This window comes from Clinocottus analis, unplaced genomic scaffold, assembly GCF_023055335.1.
Source record: "Clinocottus analis isolate CAN_PGR_092001 unplaced genomic scaffold, fCliAna1.0.p SCAF_5, whole genome shotgun sequence".
Lineage (NCBI taxonomy): Eukaryota > Metazoa > Chordata > Actinopteri > Perciformes > Cottidae > Clinocottus > Clinocottus analis.
This window is the reverse complement of record NW_027176207.1, coordinates 10,064,271-10,083,349: the sequence shown is the minus strand read 5'-3', so window position 1 is coordinate 10,083,349 and position 19,079 is coordinate 10,064,271. Positions and strand designations below refer to the sequence as shown.

General features: G+C 43.0%; 3 protein-coding genes across 3 annotated transcripts; 1 reads left to right on the top strand and 2 right to left on the bottom strand.

The window, feature by feature from the left end:
* Positions 1–1,704: 1,704 nt before the first annotated feature.
* On the bottom strand, positions 1,705–5,015 carry LOC137802882 (coiled-coil domain-containing 92B-like). Its single transcript, XM_068601050.1, has 4 exons — positions 4,942–5,015; positions 4,444–4,592; positions 4,262–4,309; positions 1,705–2,851 (listed from the first exon to the last, which is right to left on the bottom strand). Exons 2-4 carry the CDS (start codon positions 4,571–4,573, stop codon positions 2,136–2,138), a joined length of 894 nt encoding a protein of 297 aa, XP_068457151.1. The 5' UTR covers positions 4,574–4,592; positions 4,942–5,015; the 3' UTR covers positions 1,705–2,135.
* Positions 5,016–5,986: 971 nt separating this feature from the next.
* On the bottom strand, positions 5,987–11,174 carry LOC137802686 (F-box only protein 40-like). Its single transcript, XM_068600741.1, has 9 exons — positions 11,139–11,174; positions 10,485–10,521; positions 9,804–10,356; positions 9,292–9,689; positions 7,751–7,930; positions 7,403–7,644; positions 7,114–7,245; positions 6,524–6,851; positions 5,987–6,419 (listed from the first exon to the last, which is right to left on the bottom strand). The coding sequence occupies exons 2-9, from the start codon at positions 10,485–10,487 to the stop codon at positions 6,213–6,215; spliced, it is 2,043 nt and encodes a 680-aa protein (XP_068456842.1). The 5' UTR covers positions 10,488–10,521; positions 11,139–11,174; the 3' UTR covers positions 5,987–6,212.
* Positions 11,175–11,834: 660 nt separating this feature from the next.
* On the top strand, positions 11,835–18,729 carry LOC137802528 (F-box only protein 40-like). Its single transcript, XM_068600466.1, has 6 exons — positions 11,835–11,909; positions 12,607–13,767; positions 14,218–14,504; positions 15,080–15,211; positions 15,591–15,921; positions 17,030–18,729. The coding sequence occupies exons 1-6, from the start codon at positions 11,907–11,909 to the stop codon at positions 17,246–17,248; spliced, it is 2,133 nt and encodes a 710-aa protein (XP_068456567.1). The 5' UTR covers positions 11,835–11,906; the 3' UTR covers positions 17,249–18,729.
* The last annotated feature ends 350 nt before the right edge of the window (positions 18,730–19,079 follow it).

Below are 19,079 nucleotides of genomic sequence, written 5' to 3'. Positions count from 1 at the left end.
ACTGTGGGAACGTTCTAGAATGGGACGTTTGCTAGGAGACAAGTTACACCATCCAATGCCACCACATGTCAGCGATACAGTCGGTTGTGTCGGACTCAATATCTTCCCATAGATGTCAATAAATAAATCAATTCAAAATGTTGCTTCACAGAATAACAGTTATTCCCTTGTATTATTTGCATTTTCAAATGGAATGCTTTGTATTTCTACTTTTTCTCTAATTTCTTAAATGTGACTATAACTAAGTGCATTAATTCATTTGTTCACATGGTGATTTTATTTATTCAAGCTTTGTGCATTGATGACTGAATGCATCTTGTCTAGAGCATTGAAGATTTTGGCGAATTTCGACATTTCTCAACAGTTCTCCAATCTATTCTTTGTATTTTTTTAAAAATATATTCTAATTGCTTTAACTGTCATTTATTTTGATATAACTTTTTTGTTAGGAAAATAGGCTGAAACAAAAATATGGATATACTGTATATGGATGGATTTGTATGTTTACACCTAATGTTCCTTTCAATAAACTATAAATAAAATGTTACTCGAAATGTATTTTTTTTATATTTCTTTCCTCAATTCATCTGTACATTTTTTTTACTTAACAGATCGCATGCCAGTTTAATTTAGATCATTTTTAAGTTTGCATCATTTAGTGGACTGCTATATCATTCTGCAAATAAATATGTATGGTTAAAAAAAGATGCAGATTGCAAATGAAGGATAGTCAGCCTGTGAGTCATCACAATCTTCCAGCACACCTACTTAGAGTCCTCTGAACTCTCCACATTGACTCTCTTTTAATATGTAGTTTCAGCCTTTAAACGCAGTGATACATGTGTTTTGAACTGTTTGGTTGTACTGCCACCCAGTGTAGGACTTGCAAAAAGGGTTTGAGCAGCACACTGTTCCAGATCGTGGGCTGTGAACAGTTCTAGGGTTACACTGATATTTAATATTGTATTATGTATAATTCAGTGCAGATTGTTTAATTCATCTGTTGATAAATTGTTTGACCTTTGCATTTGTAAAAAAAATTATAAGTTAATTAAAATGCATGTAATAATTTTCGGAAACTAAAAGGGACTTTTTAAAATGGCTTGTTTTGTTTGGTCAACAGTCCAAACCCCAAATATATTCAGTTTAATAAATATTAATATAAACGGCCGAAACCTGAAAGATGCAGAATATCTAGGTTTTTGCTTGACTAATGACGTTTACGATTGATCGCTATTGGTTGACTACTCAATTCATCTGATCATTGTTTCAGATCTTGTACAATTTGAGTCATAATAAAAAAAATAAAAAAAATTGATTATTGATTAATAGAAATATAGATTTCAGAGCAGTTGGTCATAACATCTTGTGCCACACAGGCATTTAAAACATTTTTTTTGCAGCCAATGTGCTATTGTAGGAAAAGCACAGGTGCAAATGATAAAATCAACGATGGATGGATTCCATTTAGCTGTGTGAGCGTCCCGTGTTGTTCATGCTGGCTCACGTTCACATTGTCATGGCTTACTCAAGTGGACAGAACACAGCATCACTAAAAGTGATGCTTATTGAGTATTGCTGTGACAAAGACAGACTGAAACTTTTAAAACACTAAGACAAAATACAACAACACACCATAAATAATTCTCTGCCATAGGCACATTGCATGAATTTAATAAAGTGCAAATCACACAAAATGCCCTTAAGCCTTCGAGAGTGACTTTTCAAACCTGGAATGCAGCTAGTGCAGTGAAAAAGCAGGTCGCCATGTACGTCAACAGTCTGGTGTGTTCAAAGTATTCATGGCAAGGCTACTAATTACGAGCAAAAGCTGTGATCAACAGTGTTAAAATCAAAAAGGCATCCATATGAAACAGGACCAACAGCCATCCTCTTGACCAGCTCTTATCTTCACATTTACAAAGTACATGTTGTACCATCAATGTGACAGATTAGGTTAATATGTTGTTGTGATCACACGCTGTGGTGCAACTAACTTCTAAATATTTAACTGACTTCCTGAAATCTACAGACAATCACAAGGTTACATCTTGTCTTAAGCTTTTTCTAGAATAAGTTGTTGGTTGATCTTGGACAAAATCGGCTGAAAGACAACTTTGTCTTTTCTATCTTCATCACAGAGCAGTTTCTCCCTCTCCTGCTCCCATGTCCACCCTCCTGTGCACCCTGCTGTCCTCTATATCCTCCCACTCGTCCTCCATCCCTTCTACATTCTGCGTTCTGATTGGTTGGTTCAAGCGAAGGAGGCGGTATCTAAGCGGCACTAGGAAGAGGGCGGGGTCAGGCATAGGGTGTGGTCTCTGCGGTGCCGTCACTCTCTCCTGGGGGACACAAGCTCTCACCCTCTCCTCCCTCGTGCTGACACGCCTTTTGTGTCTCTCTTCTGGTTGACTGGGAGAGGCCGGAGGAGGTGGAGACAAGAGCCAGTCTGAGCCCTCCCCTTCATAATCTTCATCCTCCTCACCTTCGTCTTCTTCATCCTCATTCTCTTCCTCGTCCTTTCCTCTGGGTTCCTCCTCTCCCTCGGCCCCAGACTCTGTGCTCTGCTGTTGCTGGAACAGTTTTAAGCGCGCGGTGTGGAGCTCGTGGCAGAGGGTTGTCGTGGTGACATTTTGCCGTTGCAGCTCTCGACTCAGTAGTGTGATCTTGTGGCTGCGACGCTTCAGTTCCTCCAGGAAGTGTCGCTCTTCTTCTCTCAGGTTCCTTCCCAGTAATGATGCCCGTGCCCGGCCGGCCCGCAGCTCCCCACGCGCAGCGACCATAGTGCACTGCTGGTCCTCGAGGAGACGCTGTGCGGCCTCACAGCGTGCCGCTAGCTCTGCTTCTTGCTCTGAGAAACATAAACAAATACAGTTTGGAGTAAAGATGATGAAGAAAAAGAACCACTGAAGATGTTGAGGAGATTATTGTATTCCGAATTTCATCATTTAGTCATTTTTTCTATCCTCTAGATCTCTTTCCATATATTTCTGCTTAATCAATCTCTTTCATATTACATTTCATACATTTTTCTCTTCACTCTGCCGTTCTGTGCACCTTCACTTGCTTCATCACTCAGTCAAACCTGGCTGAAATAAATAATACACATATATACTATAATATACTTCCCTATAGACCATTGTTTATGTGAAGGCCAGGCTGAGGTCCAGGCTGGTGACACGTGATTTTAAGGGTACCGAATATATAAAGCACAAAAGATCAACGCTAAACATAGAACAATAAACACAAGTATAATCATTCAGTATCCAAGTACATTTTAGATATCATTCCCTATGAATATTACTCCCCTCTCTTGAGACAAATGTTGGGTGAACATTTTTAATATATGATATTTACCCACATACACTTGTTTTACCTGTTGCATATTAAGTTTTAAAACACAGTGCTTGAATGTTCTCAATAAAACCAAGACTGGATTAAAGCACTCGACGGATATGGACACAACGATACAACTTGCAAAGCCACTCAGAACAGAAAGACGCAAAACCAAGTAGAAACGCACTGTTGTCGGGAGAAACAGCGCTTCAAATCCAACAAGATGTTGTCGTACTTTCGAACTTGTTCATATGTCTCTAATGCTGCGGCACATAGTTTGTTGTTTCTGGAACATTGATTTTTCTTGCAGGATGAAAAGAGCACATTGTTCCATCCAACATTTTCTTTCCCAATACAGATTCAAGTACCTCAACACTGGGTGTTTGCAGATACCAAGAACCGATCCAACACCGGTGGTCTATTTTATATATTGTACCTTACTGCCTGGATCTCATTGTTTTGAAGTCAATGCGATTAGGCAGCAGTTTGCTGCGACTGACTGAATGTAACTAATAGCATAAACACTGAATTATAATGATGTTATTTCCAAGGAACCTGTATTGAATGCGGATAGATTCTGTCATGGCCGATACCTGAACCGCTTCATAACGTTAGTATCGGTGCTAATACCGATCTGGCATATTGTCTATACCTATTAATAGGAATAAACAACACATTATTATTATATACCTAATACAATTAATAAAATATACTGCAAATATAAACAAATTAGTTGCATATATGTATCAAAAGGTCAAGCTAAATGTACTGTAATAATGTTGCATCGTGTCGGGTCATTGTACCCATTTCTATAATGAGGTCCTTGTGGAGTCTCCTCCTCTGCACAGATTGTGTGCGTTCCTCTCCATAACTCCTAAAGATCATTTCCCATTTTGTTATTAAGGAATGTCTTATAATGTCTTACCTTCTGCGCTTCTGTCAGGAAACCTGGAGTCCAGCTCACAGCTCAGCTCTGCAGCCACGAGGAGGAGACGCACAACAGGCAGACAGACAGAGGAAGATAAGACAGGGTGACAGACAGACGTCGAGCGGTTCAGTGACACAAACAGAGAAGGAGAGCAGCAGGTCGCCGCTAGACTGACTGACCACGACAGCGCCTTCTCAGGTGTGTGATCTCCAGCTGCAGACCCGTCAGCATGGCCAGGTGCTCCTGCTTCAGGAAGGCGATGCCTCTCTCCACACTGGCCACCTGCTGCTCCAGCTTCCCAGCATCCATGGCTGCAGCCCTCCACCACCTGCACACAGATGCAGGTAGCTGGATGTCTTTGGATTAAGGTATCTCTCTGTACAGGTGTGTTGTGTCCAATTTGAGGACTGGCATAGAGCAGAGCTTTAATAGGCGTACTAAGTGTCTATTGCATGGAAAGTCAATGAAATTGCTTTTATTTATAGAGTAATAATCCATCTGTTAGTGCGCTCGATATTCTATTTTACTCAGATGTTCTGCAATAGCTAATAGCAAATTGCCTACACTCTCTCATTTAACCTCATTTAGTTGTATTTCTCGCCCATAAAAGCCCTCTCGTTGCTGCACAGTCGGTGTCTACCTGTAACTGTGCACGCATCGCTCTGCTCGTGGCCTACCGTGATACAGAAGCGGTATCCTGCTCAGAGCGTCTCTCATGGACCCTCGTATCGCCGTGCTCTCTCTCTCTCTCTCTCTCTCTCTCTCTCTCTGTGTCCTCGATGCAGCAGCGATGGAGAAAACAAAAGACTCGTGCAAAACGTTCCGCGTGCAAACCGGCGCTTTGCGCGTTCCTCGTGCACTCAGAGGAGCCGTTTCACTGTTGCAGCAGGTCGACGTTTTCCCGACCGCGTGAATGGATCCTGCTGCAGTCTGAGTCCGAATAACCTCCTCATAACCTTCTGCTGGTACGTGCAGTGCGGCTGCTGTACCCACAACAAAGCAGTCCGGTATGAGGGGTGATCAGTGCCACGCAGCAGCAGCAGCAGCAGCAGCAGGAGGAGGAAGAGGAGGAGGAGGAGGAGCTCCATGGAAGTGATGCTACCAGCTGTTGCAAGCAAGATAGATAGAGAGATAGATAGATAGATAGATGGATACTTCATTCATCCCCAAATGAAAATAGCCCACCTCCAGGAAAAAATGTCTGTTTACATTTGTTGTTCATTAGTCTTTTGCGAAAGAATAATTATTCCAATATTTTATTTACTAACATGTAAATACATATGTAAAAATACAGTTACAGTTAAAGTATTGTATTTACATTAATTGCATTAGCAAAACATAAAGTATCAACTGTTAAAGGCCTCATTATTATTAAGATTGGACCATTGCAGTGTTTAAAGTGATTATCTGTTTAGTATTAACAAGTTAACAAATGGTTCTACCGATTAGAGTTTCGATCAATAACTATGCACTCTACTTGATAATGCACTCTACTTACAATTTATTTTGTATTTTTTTTGTATGTTCATTTTCTCATTTGCAAAGTAACTTGTAACTGTCAAATGTTGAGCAAAAAGTATGTCTTCTGAAATTAAGAGGTAAAACGTTCTTTATCAGTCTCAACTAAATGATTAATCCTTGCAGCTCTAATTCATTTGAAAAAAATACAAAAATAAAACATCGTAATTAACAATTATTTAATACAAACATGTTGTAGCAAACAAACTAAAGCTTTATACATAAACCATTAATCCAATAATCTTAATACAGTATTATAGGGAGATTACAAAGAAGAGGGAAATTAGAAGTTCTGGTTTGTATTATTTGCTTTGCGCTTCGTGACATATACTGGTTATAATCCATTATCCCATATGTGTAGTGTAATCCCATCAGTGTCAATAATACACACATACATTCTGAACAGCAGGTAGAATTAAAAAGATCTTTTTCATCGTTGCAATCTGTTTCTTGCAAAATGGTCAATGAGGCTCTCCCGGCTGCACTCCTGTTTGTCGCTCATGCTGAGGAGGGGAACAGGCTCACTGTGCAGAGAGGTCTCGTAGTAAGGACAGACTTTTAGATGAGCAGACATTGGAGGAATGTCTGCCATATGCCACGAATCCACTGAGGTGAAGAGGTGACTGAACTCCCATACCTGGAGAGAAACCGGAGGAGAGAAAAGAAAAACATGGATCACAGTTAGGATTCCCTATTATAAATACAAATTATGGATTGGATGATTCAGTACGCATATCTCACAGGTTTGGCCTTCCACTTGGCTCCTCCATGTGAGTAGGTCTTTTTCTCCCAGTGGAGGGTGACCATCCCTCTCTCCTGCAGCAGAGAGGAGCACACCTGCCTCATCAGCTGGGACACCAGAGCCAGCTGGGACAGGGACAGACTGTCCAGGAAGCGGGTCATGTGACACAGCACCTCGTAGGGCAGCGAGCTCAGAAAGTCCTCCCCTCCTCCTCCCTGACCTCCTCTCTGAGTGGTGGAGGAGTCCACTGAGCTTCCAGACGGCTGGGAGTCATCACCTACTGAGGCTACAAGTGTTGGACGCAGGTTGAAAGTCCTCAGCTGCCGACTGGAGGGATAAAATATAAAATATCATTCAATAAACAAATATAAGCCCAGGTGCACTGAGTTTCTAAACTTTATTTGTTTGTGCCCAACTTTGAGATTGTATTACTTTACTGCAACACTAGGCTCCCCACCTAGCATACTTAACGCTATGAGAGTGATGAGAGTATAAATTATGGCTGCTTTAAAGTTTTTTGATCATATTAAACGACACATGGTAGACCCAAGTATTTGAATCTGGACCGATGAATGGGAAATGTGCTCACTCATAGGAGACTGTGGCTTTATGTGTGGAGGGCTGAAACCTCCTCTGGCTGTAGGTGCATCCCAGGTAGGATAGCGGACATCTGTGCTCAAACCATCCACTCAGACTTGTCTGGATGTCACTGTGGACGTTCCTGGAAGGGAGATGAGAAATCAACATTCATTACTTTAGTGTTACTCCTTTTTCAAGAAGAGAGAATAACTGCCGTAAACAACAAATGTGACATCAGGGAAGGTCAGCGGGGAACAAACTCCAGACTCCAAACACACACAAGTCAGTAGAGTAGATACCTGAAATGTGAGGGAAACTCCCTGCGGTGGAAGGTGTGACCGCAGAGGAAGGTGAAGACACAGTTGGCTCTGGTGTTTCTGCTGTTCATTCTCTCTGACTGCAGCTGAAGATGAAGCTTCAGCGGTCTGTCGACCATCACCTCAGCCAGGGTTGTCTTCGCTTTAAATGGTGCCGCGGAGAACAAATGTGTCTGTGTTGCCACGTCGTTATAAATCCCATCGTAAGCATTTGACTCACTGATCTACATAAAAACAATCGGTCACAATATTTATTAGAGAATACATGTTGTGGCTGGTACAATTAATTCACCATCATGTTACATATAGTGTCAAACATATCTGACTGACCTTGTGACCCCTGATCTCCTTTTCAGCATAGCCCAGCAGGGTGGCTGCTGCTTCATCACTGTAGCAGTCCTCTTCCTTGAATACGAGGTCAGATGTGTCCACACTACGAGGCTCGCCCGGAGGCCGATTTGTGTCGTGGTGATGAAGCCGCCGCTGGCTGTAGTGATAGCCGTCAGGGACCTTACAAGAAGAAATGCATTTTACATAATAAGTCAAGAGAGTACAGTGAACACATCATTTGTAGATGCCTTTTGGGTCAAGTTGACTGCAGTAGTTTTGTTTATTCTTATGTTGAAGCTGTATTGGGCCACTTCAGGCTTCAATGAAGATGAGTGCAGTTTTATCTGAAAGGAATGCTTTAGGTGCTGTAGCTCACTTTTTAATTTAGATTTTGCACTTCCTGTTGTTGGACATGTACCCTACCTAACTCCAGATTTGATTTTGGCAAAAAGGGTTCTGACAGGGATGTGACAGTAAGACATGCTCCTAACCGTTGGGTACAGCATGTTTTGTATGCATCATCCTCAGTTCATTATGCTCTCTGACCAAAACTACTTCTGTTCAAACATTTTTTGTTTCTCCTCAGACATGTAGAAAAGAGACGAGAAGAGTGTAAATTTTACCTGTTAGGTTTTGGCAGTGCATCAGTTGTTGTTGTTGCTAATGGCTGGAGCTGCAAAGCTGTGAAGTGCCAGGGAGCAACGTGGGCCTTATTGTCTCACTCAAGGGCACTTTGAAATGCAGACACGACGAGCCAGAGATAGAACCACCAACCTTGTGTTTAAAGGACGACATGCTCTTGCCCTTGAGCCACAGCTGTGCTGTCAAAATAGCTGAAGTCTATACAGTGTGGTACATTTGCAAGTATGTGAACGATTCTGTTCATGACGCAGCTGGTTGTCTACACTAACGCCTGGCAACAAAGTACTGTGTATCTCCAGCCTCAGGCAAGCAGTCAAGCTCAATGGACTACAATTTGTGTCAAAGTTCAGTATACCTACGGATACACTGCAAGCATTTAATTTACGGCATAACCTGAATGTGTCAATTAGCAGGAGGAGACAAACACTGACAAGGCAAGTCTTTTTACCTACAACATTCAGACAGCGTCCCAGTGCAGTTTTAGACCACGTCAAAGAAAATGTTGAATACTAAACTAATACTAAAAGCACTTGGTCAAGTGCTTGAGCATCCCAACAATGTTCCTTCTCTTGTGCATTTGAATTAATAAGCCCAGTCGGTGCACAAGTTGCAGTTCAGAAATTATCGACAGGTCAGAGTCTTATGATTGACCATTACAGACATTTGTTATTCATTTTTATTGTTAACTTTTATGAATTTGCTTTTTCTGTTGTACTGGAAACCAACCCATGAATTTTGTGTACCGATACACCCAAACATGGGTGTGTTACTGCTAAAGCCTGCTGAGATGTAAACTCTTGATATGCTCAAAAAAGAAGGTACTCACAGTGGTTGAGCCAATTTGACACCTTATAATGGAGATTCAAACAGTTCTACTTCACAGTAAAGTAAATCATCACCTTGAAGGAGTGCAGTGTCTGGACTGGGATAGGCTCCAGGCTGCCATAGACAAAATCGTCTTCCCTCGGTGTACAGGCCTGGATTTTTCCGAATGTAAGCAGCATGCGCCCATGATGCACCACATACATGTTGTACTCCTGCGGGGTGAGCTCCTGTCCCAGACGCTCCAGCACCCCCTCCTGCCACGGGGCCTGACCAGTCTTATCTTTGTCAACGAGCTCGTCATCTTTCTCTGTGACCTTCTCACCAGTCTTGGGATTGTCTCGGTTTGCCTGAGCAACAGCACAGCCGCCTTTCTCCATGCTGAACATCACCTCACACAGGTCGTACTTCCCTTTGCTGATGCCTGAGACTTGCCCTACTCCGTTCTGAGGAGTCTCGTCCACGTCATTAGTCTCTGCAAGAACAGACGTGTGAAGTGTAAAGACAACAGATGAGGAAAGAAAGAACTAAAATTATAACACATTTGTAATACTTTGTGTTTTTAAATTAGAGATGATATATGTTTTACCTTTGTCGGTGACACCATTGACGGACCCTCCCATTGCCGTCTCCTCTTTCTTCTCGTCCTTTATTTCCTCCTCTTCTGCTTCAATCAGCTCTGGAAAGACAGGCTTCATTTTCAGGCGGTCATAAAGGTCGGACTGATCCACAAGGGCCATGGCAAGATCCAGGGGCTCCCCCTCATGCCCCTGAACGTCCTTCAGCACGTTCTCCTGCAGGGCTACGTTGCTGCATGGGTTTGTGTCATCAGTCGGCCACCTGAGCCACTCCATGGAGCAACACACTACGCTGGCCGGGCACACCTGGAGGTGAGCGGCCTGCGAGGAGCGGGGCAGGTGGAGCGGGCAGCCGTACTTGACGTTGAGGCAGGGCACCCTCACGTTAGGGCAGAGCAGCAGGTGATCCTCCTCTTTACAAAGGTGGAAGAGCGCTCCACAGTGCAGGCGGCAGGGGATGAACGCACAGCACACAGAGACCTCCACCCGAGCCCTGCAGCGCCGGCTGTAGCAGGAATCGCAGTGGACATGCTGTCGCACTCTGGAGGCCCGAGAACGCTGACTCTGATTGGATGAGAAAGAACAAGCGAGTACCTGAGATTAAGATATACAACATAGAAACACTGCATCATAAACATTTCCGTATGAATTTGAATTCAACAAGAACTAAATGTGGAAAGTCTGTGACTCACCATATCTATAGAATGCTGAACCAGCGGTTTCTTAATCCTGCAATCAAAACACGGAAATGACACAGTTTCATAAAACCTTGTATTGAGTGGTGAATCACGTGTGACTCAACCTTTTTGGATTGTGATCGCTAAAAAAAATGCAATGTTGCCTCTGATCCGTCATCACTAGTCACATATGTCAGATTATTATGACCAAGTCAAATAAAGAGTGATTATGTATTATTATACTATTATTCTCAAGAAATTTTGGCAGCATTAATGTTCTAAATCTCATCTTTTTTTATGTTGTATATTTTGTATCTCGTGATCTTTACGTCACACAACAAGCAGTAATGGAAAGCATCAATATTTGTTCTTCATCTTGACTCCAAAAGCACTCTTACAAAACTGCATTTAAATGGATTCATTCCACGTTTTTACTAAATGAGGCGCTGATCGTAAACCAGAGGCCTACATAGTATTGTTCAGGTGTGTGTCCTGAAGCACACTAACTCAGACGAGCAGGAGAAGAAACTAAAAGCTTTTACTTATCCAGTTGTATTATTCATCTAAGAAGTTTCACTGTACTTTTAGCAATTTAAAATATATATATATATATATTATTTTTTAACACATTCACAATGGGATCAAACCATATCCAGTCAAATCTCTTACCAAGGTGCCACCGCAGACGTGTTGCTTCCTCCACGTTTTATAACGTCGCCTTTGGTCCCTGTACTGCTTGTACTGCCAAGTTAAATATAGCCAAGAAGAAGCACCGAGCAGGTTCAGCAACAGATCCCCCCCCCCTCACTTTCTGTAGCGGATTCAATCACGGACATCTATTCATTCCTGCATGAATAAACGTGCATTTGTATCACATACAGAGCAATCAGTTTACCTTCTGTTGGAATGACAGCAATAAAATATTCAATGACAATGTTTTGATTGAATCTCCACTAGAGGACACTGTTTGGATATTACGACTAATGTTGCTCTCTGCAGCAATCCATTGTGCAAAGCACCGCATTATGAATCAGAGGAAGAAGGTGCGAGAGATTTCCTGATGTAAGTCTCTGAGGGCGCTGGTAACCCAAACCATGTTTCTGACCACCTGTGTAACATTTCAGTCAGTGCACGGCTCTATTTATAAACCACATACACACACACACACACACACACACACACACACACACACACACACACACACACACACGCACGCACGCACGCACGCACACACAGTCTTTAAAGCACTAGACGGAGTACAAGGAGTACGTTTCCCTTCTTTCTCTTCTCTTAGAGCGGGATAGCTTAAGTCTGCAATTCTGTTTATTGACTCTAATGTCACAAGACCCCGCTGGCATCCTGCCATTCTGTGATGAATGGCAAGACTTTGAGATCAGCAGTTTCTTCTTTGTTTGCAGGACCTGCAGGATCTGAAGAATGGTATGGGTATACTTTTATTTTCCTTCAGTTGTCATGAGGTTGTTAAGATCATCATATTTGACACTTGTTGACAGTATACAAGTATGACGGTATATTATGTTTTGCCTCTTCATTGAAGCTATAAGATGTTTACCCAAAGTGAAATATTCAAACCCACACTGCCATGTTTATCAATGGCTGACCCATTTCATCAAATTCCCCAAATTATGCATCACTAAGAAACAAGGAATATTTACATATACATATTACTTCACACTTAGCAGATGTATTGCTGGGGACCCCATGGTATGCTTTCTTAAAACATTTACATGACATTTAACATTAATAATTATTTCCAACATTATAATAAACATATAGTTGTTGTTGTTTTTTCGCAGTTGCCCATCTTGCCTAACGGTGAAGTCTGCCCAGAGTGAATTTCACAGGTGTTTCTGAACATGACAAGCTGCTACTTGGTAGTGATGCAACGACTGCATATCATGACATGTGTATTGCTTAGGAACTAAGGAAGCAGGGTTTCAATTAGCTTTCAAGCAGCAACACCACAGGGCGTGCAGTCAGCCCGTTATTAAGAGGCCCATTAAAAGCCCCATGCTGCTTTTTAAATTAAATGAAAGATGATTTTGTGACTTTTCTTTTGCTTCTGAGAATCTACCTGTTACATACTTTTCCTTTTTTCCCCCCTAAACTCAATCAGAGTCAGCGTTCTCGGGCCTCCAGAGTGCGACAGCATGTCCACTGCGATTCCTGCTACAGCCGGCGCTGCAGGGCTCGGGTGGAGGTCTCTGTGTGCTGTGCGTTCATCCCCTGCCGCCTGCACTGTGGAGCGCTCTTCCACCTTTGTAAAGAGGAGGATCACCTGCTGCTCTGCCCTAACGTGAGGGTGCCCTGCCTCAACGCTGAGTACGGCTGCCCGCTCCACCTGCCCCGCTCCTCGCAGGCCGCTCACCTCCAGGTGTGTCCGGCCAGCGTAGTGTGTTGCTCCATGGAGTGGAACCGATGGCCGGCCAACGATGCCCATTCTTATCTAAACACAGAGTTGCATAAAAACCTGCTCAGGGAAGGAGAGCGGGGAAGATGTCTGGACTTGGCCATGTCCCTGAAAGACCAGGACCTCTTGTTTCACTCCATGAAGATGAGAAAACTGTTCCCAGAGCTGATCCAGAGTGTGGAGAAGGATGAGAAAGAGGAGATGAAAGAGAGGAGGAAGGAGAAGCAGGATAAGAAAGAGGCAGCAGAAAAGGCAACCGCAAAGGAGGCCAGTGATCACACTTGGGAGTCTTTAAACATGCAAACCCCGGGTGAAAAAGAAAAAGAGAATGAAGATGAGGTTGATGTTGAACATGAGCAGGAGCTAACCCAGGAAGAGAGAGAGGCTATTGGCAGGAACACAGAAGTTACTGCTGATCTGTTGGAAAACTACAACGCCTGGGAGCGCATGTTCAGTATGGAGATAGGAGGCTGCAGGAAAGCTGGAGAGGCAGCTATGGCGGGCAGAGACCAGAGGCTTTCTAACGGGAGAGGAGAAGGCCTGGCCACTCTGACAGAAGAAGATACATCAGATACTTGTCTGGATGCCTCTGCATCAAACACCTGCCAACAGGGGAGCAGCGCATGCATTGCTTCCTCTACATCCTCCTCTTGTCTCGCTGAAAGACTGAAAAGAAGTCAATTTGTGTACGGACACGTGGAACCGATGAAGATCATCACTGTGCGCACCTTTAAAACCCCAACCAGCTTCGTTGCCAGGCAGGCCCGCATCCGCAACCCTAGTTTCTACAAGAGGGAAAATCGAGCTGTGGATACGAGCGACCTGGGGGTGATGCTAGAGGAGATGCCAGTGTGGGAGGAAGTTCAGGTGAGAGAGAATCATCCTCCTTAAAATCGTTTAAATCCATCGCATTGCTATTGATTAATGTTATGATAAAATGTCCTTGTTTTGGTCATTTTTCAACACCATGAGAGCGGTGCGAGAAAACCGAAACGTAAAGTCATGAGCTGTCAACAAAGTGTTGGAAGACGTTAAAATGCAGAGCAGAGTAATAATGATCTGTGGCCACATCTCTATAATGGTAGCTTATTTTCTGACAAACCGTGAAAGAATATTTGATGTGGTGAATCTGTGATTAAAGAAAATAATCAAATTTATCAAAGATGGAAATATCAATAAGTTGCAGCCACATTTAAAATAGTACACCTTCATTTGCATTTGTTGTAAGAGAAACACCGACATTAAATTATTTGCGCAGAGGTATTCATGCCATAATGTTTAACTCTTGACTCTAATGGTTTCTGATGTGGCTCTCAGGCCTCTCTGCTGTGCTCTTTGGAGAAGGAGCAAAGGGGCCACCTCATTGCAGAGAGCACATTCTCGGATGGTCTGTTACAAGATGAAGGCACGCAGACATACGGCTTCTTGTCTGCTCCTTTCCGGAGAGAAACGTCGCTGGCTGACCTGACCGCTGCAAAACCACTGGAGCTGCACCTACAGCTGCAGGTTGAGAGCGTCACCAGCCGGCATCACAAGGCCAGCTCCGCCTTCACCTTCCTCTGTGGACACGCTTTCCAACGCAGAGAATATGGCAAACATTATAAGTGGGTTTTTGTTTTGTTTGTTAAAAAATCCAACTATTCTTTGAAATCCAAGTAATGCTTTTTTTGGACTTTGATAAGAAATCAAAATCCAAAAATATTGAGTTTCTTCGCAGTTTTAAAAGATGTGCTGTGTAAGATATGGCCACAAGCGCCAAACAAATACAGTATGGGTCCACACAAGTTAAATGTACAGTTATCCGAGAGCCAAACCTTCAGTTAGCAGAGCGCCGAGCGACAGCCACGACTCCCCGCCATATCAGAAAATAACTGTAAACTCTTCACATTCTGTTGATAATATTTGTCTATTTTTTCTAGGTTATTCTTGAATAAATACATAAACGTAAATACTTTAAGTGTTAGAGAGTCATATTTCTTTTCCCATCATTATTACTTTAATCTATATTGTAAAAATCCACTCAGCTAATTTGATTTATTCCGATGCACTAACCAGCTGTTCACTAATCTCTGCTTCAGGTCAATAGTACGGTCTGGTTTGACGTTAAATACTTTTATTGAGACAAAGCAACACACATGATCACATTTTATTTCCTAATAATAAATGATCTCACATCCAGGAACATCCACAGTGACATCCAGATGAGTGTGAACGGGTGGTTCCAGCAGAGGTGCCCCTTGGCGTACCTGGGCTGCACCTTCAGCCAGACGAGGCTGCAGCCCTCCACTCATGAAGCCACCGTATCCTACAAGTACGAGGAAACAGATTATCTTCATTATTGTGTCGTACTGATTCGCCTTTTTTTTATTTTGGTAGCAGCTCAAAACTTTATATTATGCCAAAGTTGACTAATTTTAGATGTGCTTGTTTTGAGGTGCTTTCCTTTCCATAGCTACTACAAAGGTTTTCCTGTTTTAAGTGAAACACAAAAGAAATTGTAATTGCCTCACTGAATTATTTTTAAACTTCATGGGAGCTAACTTGTTTGAATCTGTTTTTTCTATGAAGGGGCTACACTTTCTTCAAGTGTCATCATTGATGCTCTGCTATTGTTAATCAATAAGATAAATTACAGTCATGCAGGGTATCTAATGAACCTATAAAGACCTAATTTGAAACTTTTCTTCCAGCGAGGACCTTGGCTGCTTTAGCCTGCATCCCACCATCCCCGCATCTTTATGTGAAGCCTCCCAGCCGTGTGGAAGCTCAGTGGACTCCTCCACCACTAAGAGAGGAGGTCGGGGAGGAGGAGGGCAGGACTTTCTGAGCTCGCTGCCCTACGAGGTGCTGTGTCACATGACCCGCTTCCTGGACAGTCTGTCCCTGTCCCAGCTGGCTCTGGTGTCCCAGCTGATGAGGCAGGTGTGCTCCTCTCTGCTGCAGGAGAGAGGGATGGTCACCCTCCACTGGGAGAAGAAGACCTACTCACATGGAGGAGCCAAGTGGAGGGTGAAGCACACGGTAAGATAAGAACCAGTGTGTCTGTCGGTATCCTTTATGATTTTATATTTACTAAATTAAAACAGTCGCTTGTCGAACTTCAGATTCAAGAAGCGCAGTGTGGATTTTCTCCCAGTCGTGGAACAGTGGAGCAGCTCTGTATCCTCGCAAGGCTACTGGAGGGGTTTTGGGAGCCCGACCAGTCTGCATGTGCTTTTTGGACTTGGAGAAGGCTTTCGACCGGGTCCCCCCGGGGTTTTTGTTGGCGGTGCTGTGGGAGTTTAGGGTGCCGGACGCCTTGGCACGGGCTATCCGGTCTCTGTACGCCTGCAGTAGGAGTGTGTTCGTATCCTCGGTAATAAGTCAGACACGTTCCCGGTGGGTGTTGGCCTCCGCCAGGGCCTGCACTTCTTCACCGGTCCTGTTCGTGACTTTCAAGGACAGGATATTTAGGCGCAGCCAGGGGCGGAGGAAAACCGGTTTGGGGGTCTCGAATCGCTTCTCTGCTGTTAGCAGATGATGTGGTCCTGTGTTTGCCTCCGTGACTGTGACCTCCAGCATTCACGGGGGCGTTTTGCAGCCAAGTGTGAAGCGGCAGGGATGAGAGTTCATGTTGAAAGGAGTCAGCTGAGGTGGTTCGGGCATCTAATTTGGATGCATCCTGGACGTCTCCCATAAGAGGTTTTCCAGGCACGTCCAAATGGTAGTAGACCCATGACACGCTGGAGAGACCGTCGCGGGTCGCGGTGGCAGCAGGCCCAGGAGGCCTGGGTCGGCCTCCTGGGCCTGCTGCCACCGCGACCCGACCCCGGATAAGAGGCTGATAATGGATGGATGAATGAAAACATTATAATCTCTATGAAGTTTGGATTTATCGCAGGACTGTTGTATATTCGACTGCATTAGTTTTAAATTATGTGCACCTAATAAAGTGGAAACTGATTTTAATAAGTCGTTAACTTTAAATATTTGATTGAATCCAATTCCAGCACCAATTTAGAAGACAAATGAGTGTAAATGACAGTATAGGACTGAATATTCAGATCTCTCTCTCTCTCTCTCTCTCTCTCTCTCTCTCTCTCTCTCTCTCTCTCTCTCTCTCTCTCTCTCTCTCTCTCTCTGACTTCAGGTTTGGCAGTTCAGCACTTTGTTCTCTCCTGTGGACGATTGGTGCTTCCAAAACATCCCGTCCATGTCAGAGCACCTGAAGGTGTGCCCCTGCTATGTGAGAGAGTCCAGGACAGAGAAGATTCACCTGCCACACATCAGAGAAGAAAAGGTCCGAACGAAGACAAGCGGTGAAGGTCCCACTCTGACCTTGTTCCAGCAGAAGAGGATCATGATGTAGTTAGTCAGTGTATGCTGATTTAGTCTGTTATTATAAAACATGCAGTTAGTTAGTAGATTTCAATACTTTATAGAATTAAGAACAAATCAAGATCATCTACGTATTTCTAATGCCGTCACTAATTGTCATTGTAGAAATGAATATAACTCTATGGATTGACGTAACCTGAATAAATGCTTGACAGGTTGTACATAACAATTGAACTGAACAGACAACATTAATTAATTCATTAATCAGTGTTGCATTAAAAATACAATAAATAAATAAATGCTAATAATTTCATAGATAAACGTAGTTTAGGCAGAATATTGGAGCTGATGGCTGCCGTTGTGTTAACTCCCAAAAGACATTTACTAATTTCACCTTAACTTTATTGACAAACATTAAAAGTTATAAGCAAACACAATAAATTGCCGTGGTCCTCAGGTCCTTGAACAACTGCTGACTTGAGCAATGGGTCCGTCCTGACAGAAGGAGGAGCTGCCTGATATGAAAGAAAACTGAGTTGATCTCAACCAGCAGAGACACCACAGCGAAGCCCACATAGAGGTGGGACGTCACAGACAAACACAAGCAGGAGAGCACCAAAGAGTGGAATCAGAGGTTACCACACACAAGCAGAAATCACACGTTAAAATTAATGAAAAGAGTGTCTGAGGTCACTTTTACATCCCAAAACTTCTGCAAAAGAGATGATCAACAAATAATGACCATCTTAAACCTCACTGTGGTAGCACTTTCTAATGTATTAGTATTAAATCATACATATGTTTATGTCAATAACCAATCCATCATGAAACATCCTCAAAAATAGAATGACAAGTACAAAAAGAACATTTTGTCCTTTGCAGATGAAAATATTTTGAGTATGGTAGAGATTTTGAAGGCAGGTTGAAGGAAGATATACTGAAAGATATTGTCAAAATATGGCAAACATAAAGCCTAATATCTTATGAGAACTCAACAGAAGGAGACCTTGAACTATAAGTGTTCAGCATAAATGTTTTACAACCTTTCTGGTTAAATCAGCAACTTAAAAGAGCTACACGTTGACACTCATTAGCTCAGCTATCAGCAAACACACACACAGTAAACATTAAAATGTGTCCTCTATTTTACAATCTCATGACCTAAAGTTCCTGAGCTGTTTTCCTGCTGGAGGTGAAGGTCGTGTATGATTTCCTCCACTGACCTCATCTTTACAACACATTGACGTATATGCGATGGACAAAGTCCACCTCACAAATACTTTGTACTCAGATCCTTATCATACTCGGATGTAATCTTTGTTTTCTGTGAATCCTTCCATATATCTTTACCTATACGTGTAATCAGTTAGTTCTATCACTAGATTGTCTGACATCGACGAGATAAGGGCACAGAAAGGTGTCAGCATCTGTACATGCAGCAGATGTTTTCTTCTCCAGTTCGGAGTGTTGCATCGTCCTCATCTTTCCAAGGTCAAGCTTTCTAAAATGCATCCGAATAAAGATCCTCTGTGTAACAGTTGATGGGCATTTCACATATTCTGCATTTGCACGTGAGCTTCACAGGCTTCCCTTATAAATAGACAAAACACAAGCAAATATATAAAAAAACTAATATGTCACATGAAAAAAAAACATATATGTTCGGCAAATACAAAACAGAACCATCCAAGAGGATACTAACAACTGATGAATTTGATTGTGTGTTGAGCTCTTTCAACTACTGTGTGCACACACACACACACACACACACACACACACACACACACACACACACACACACACACACACAGAAAGTGTACAGTTTAATACCACGGAGTGGTGGAAGAGCACCTCCCAGGAGC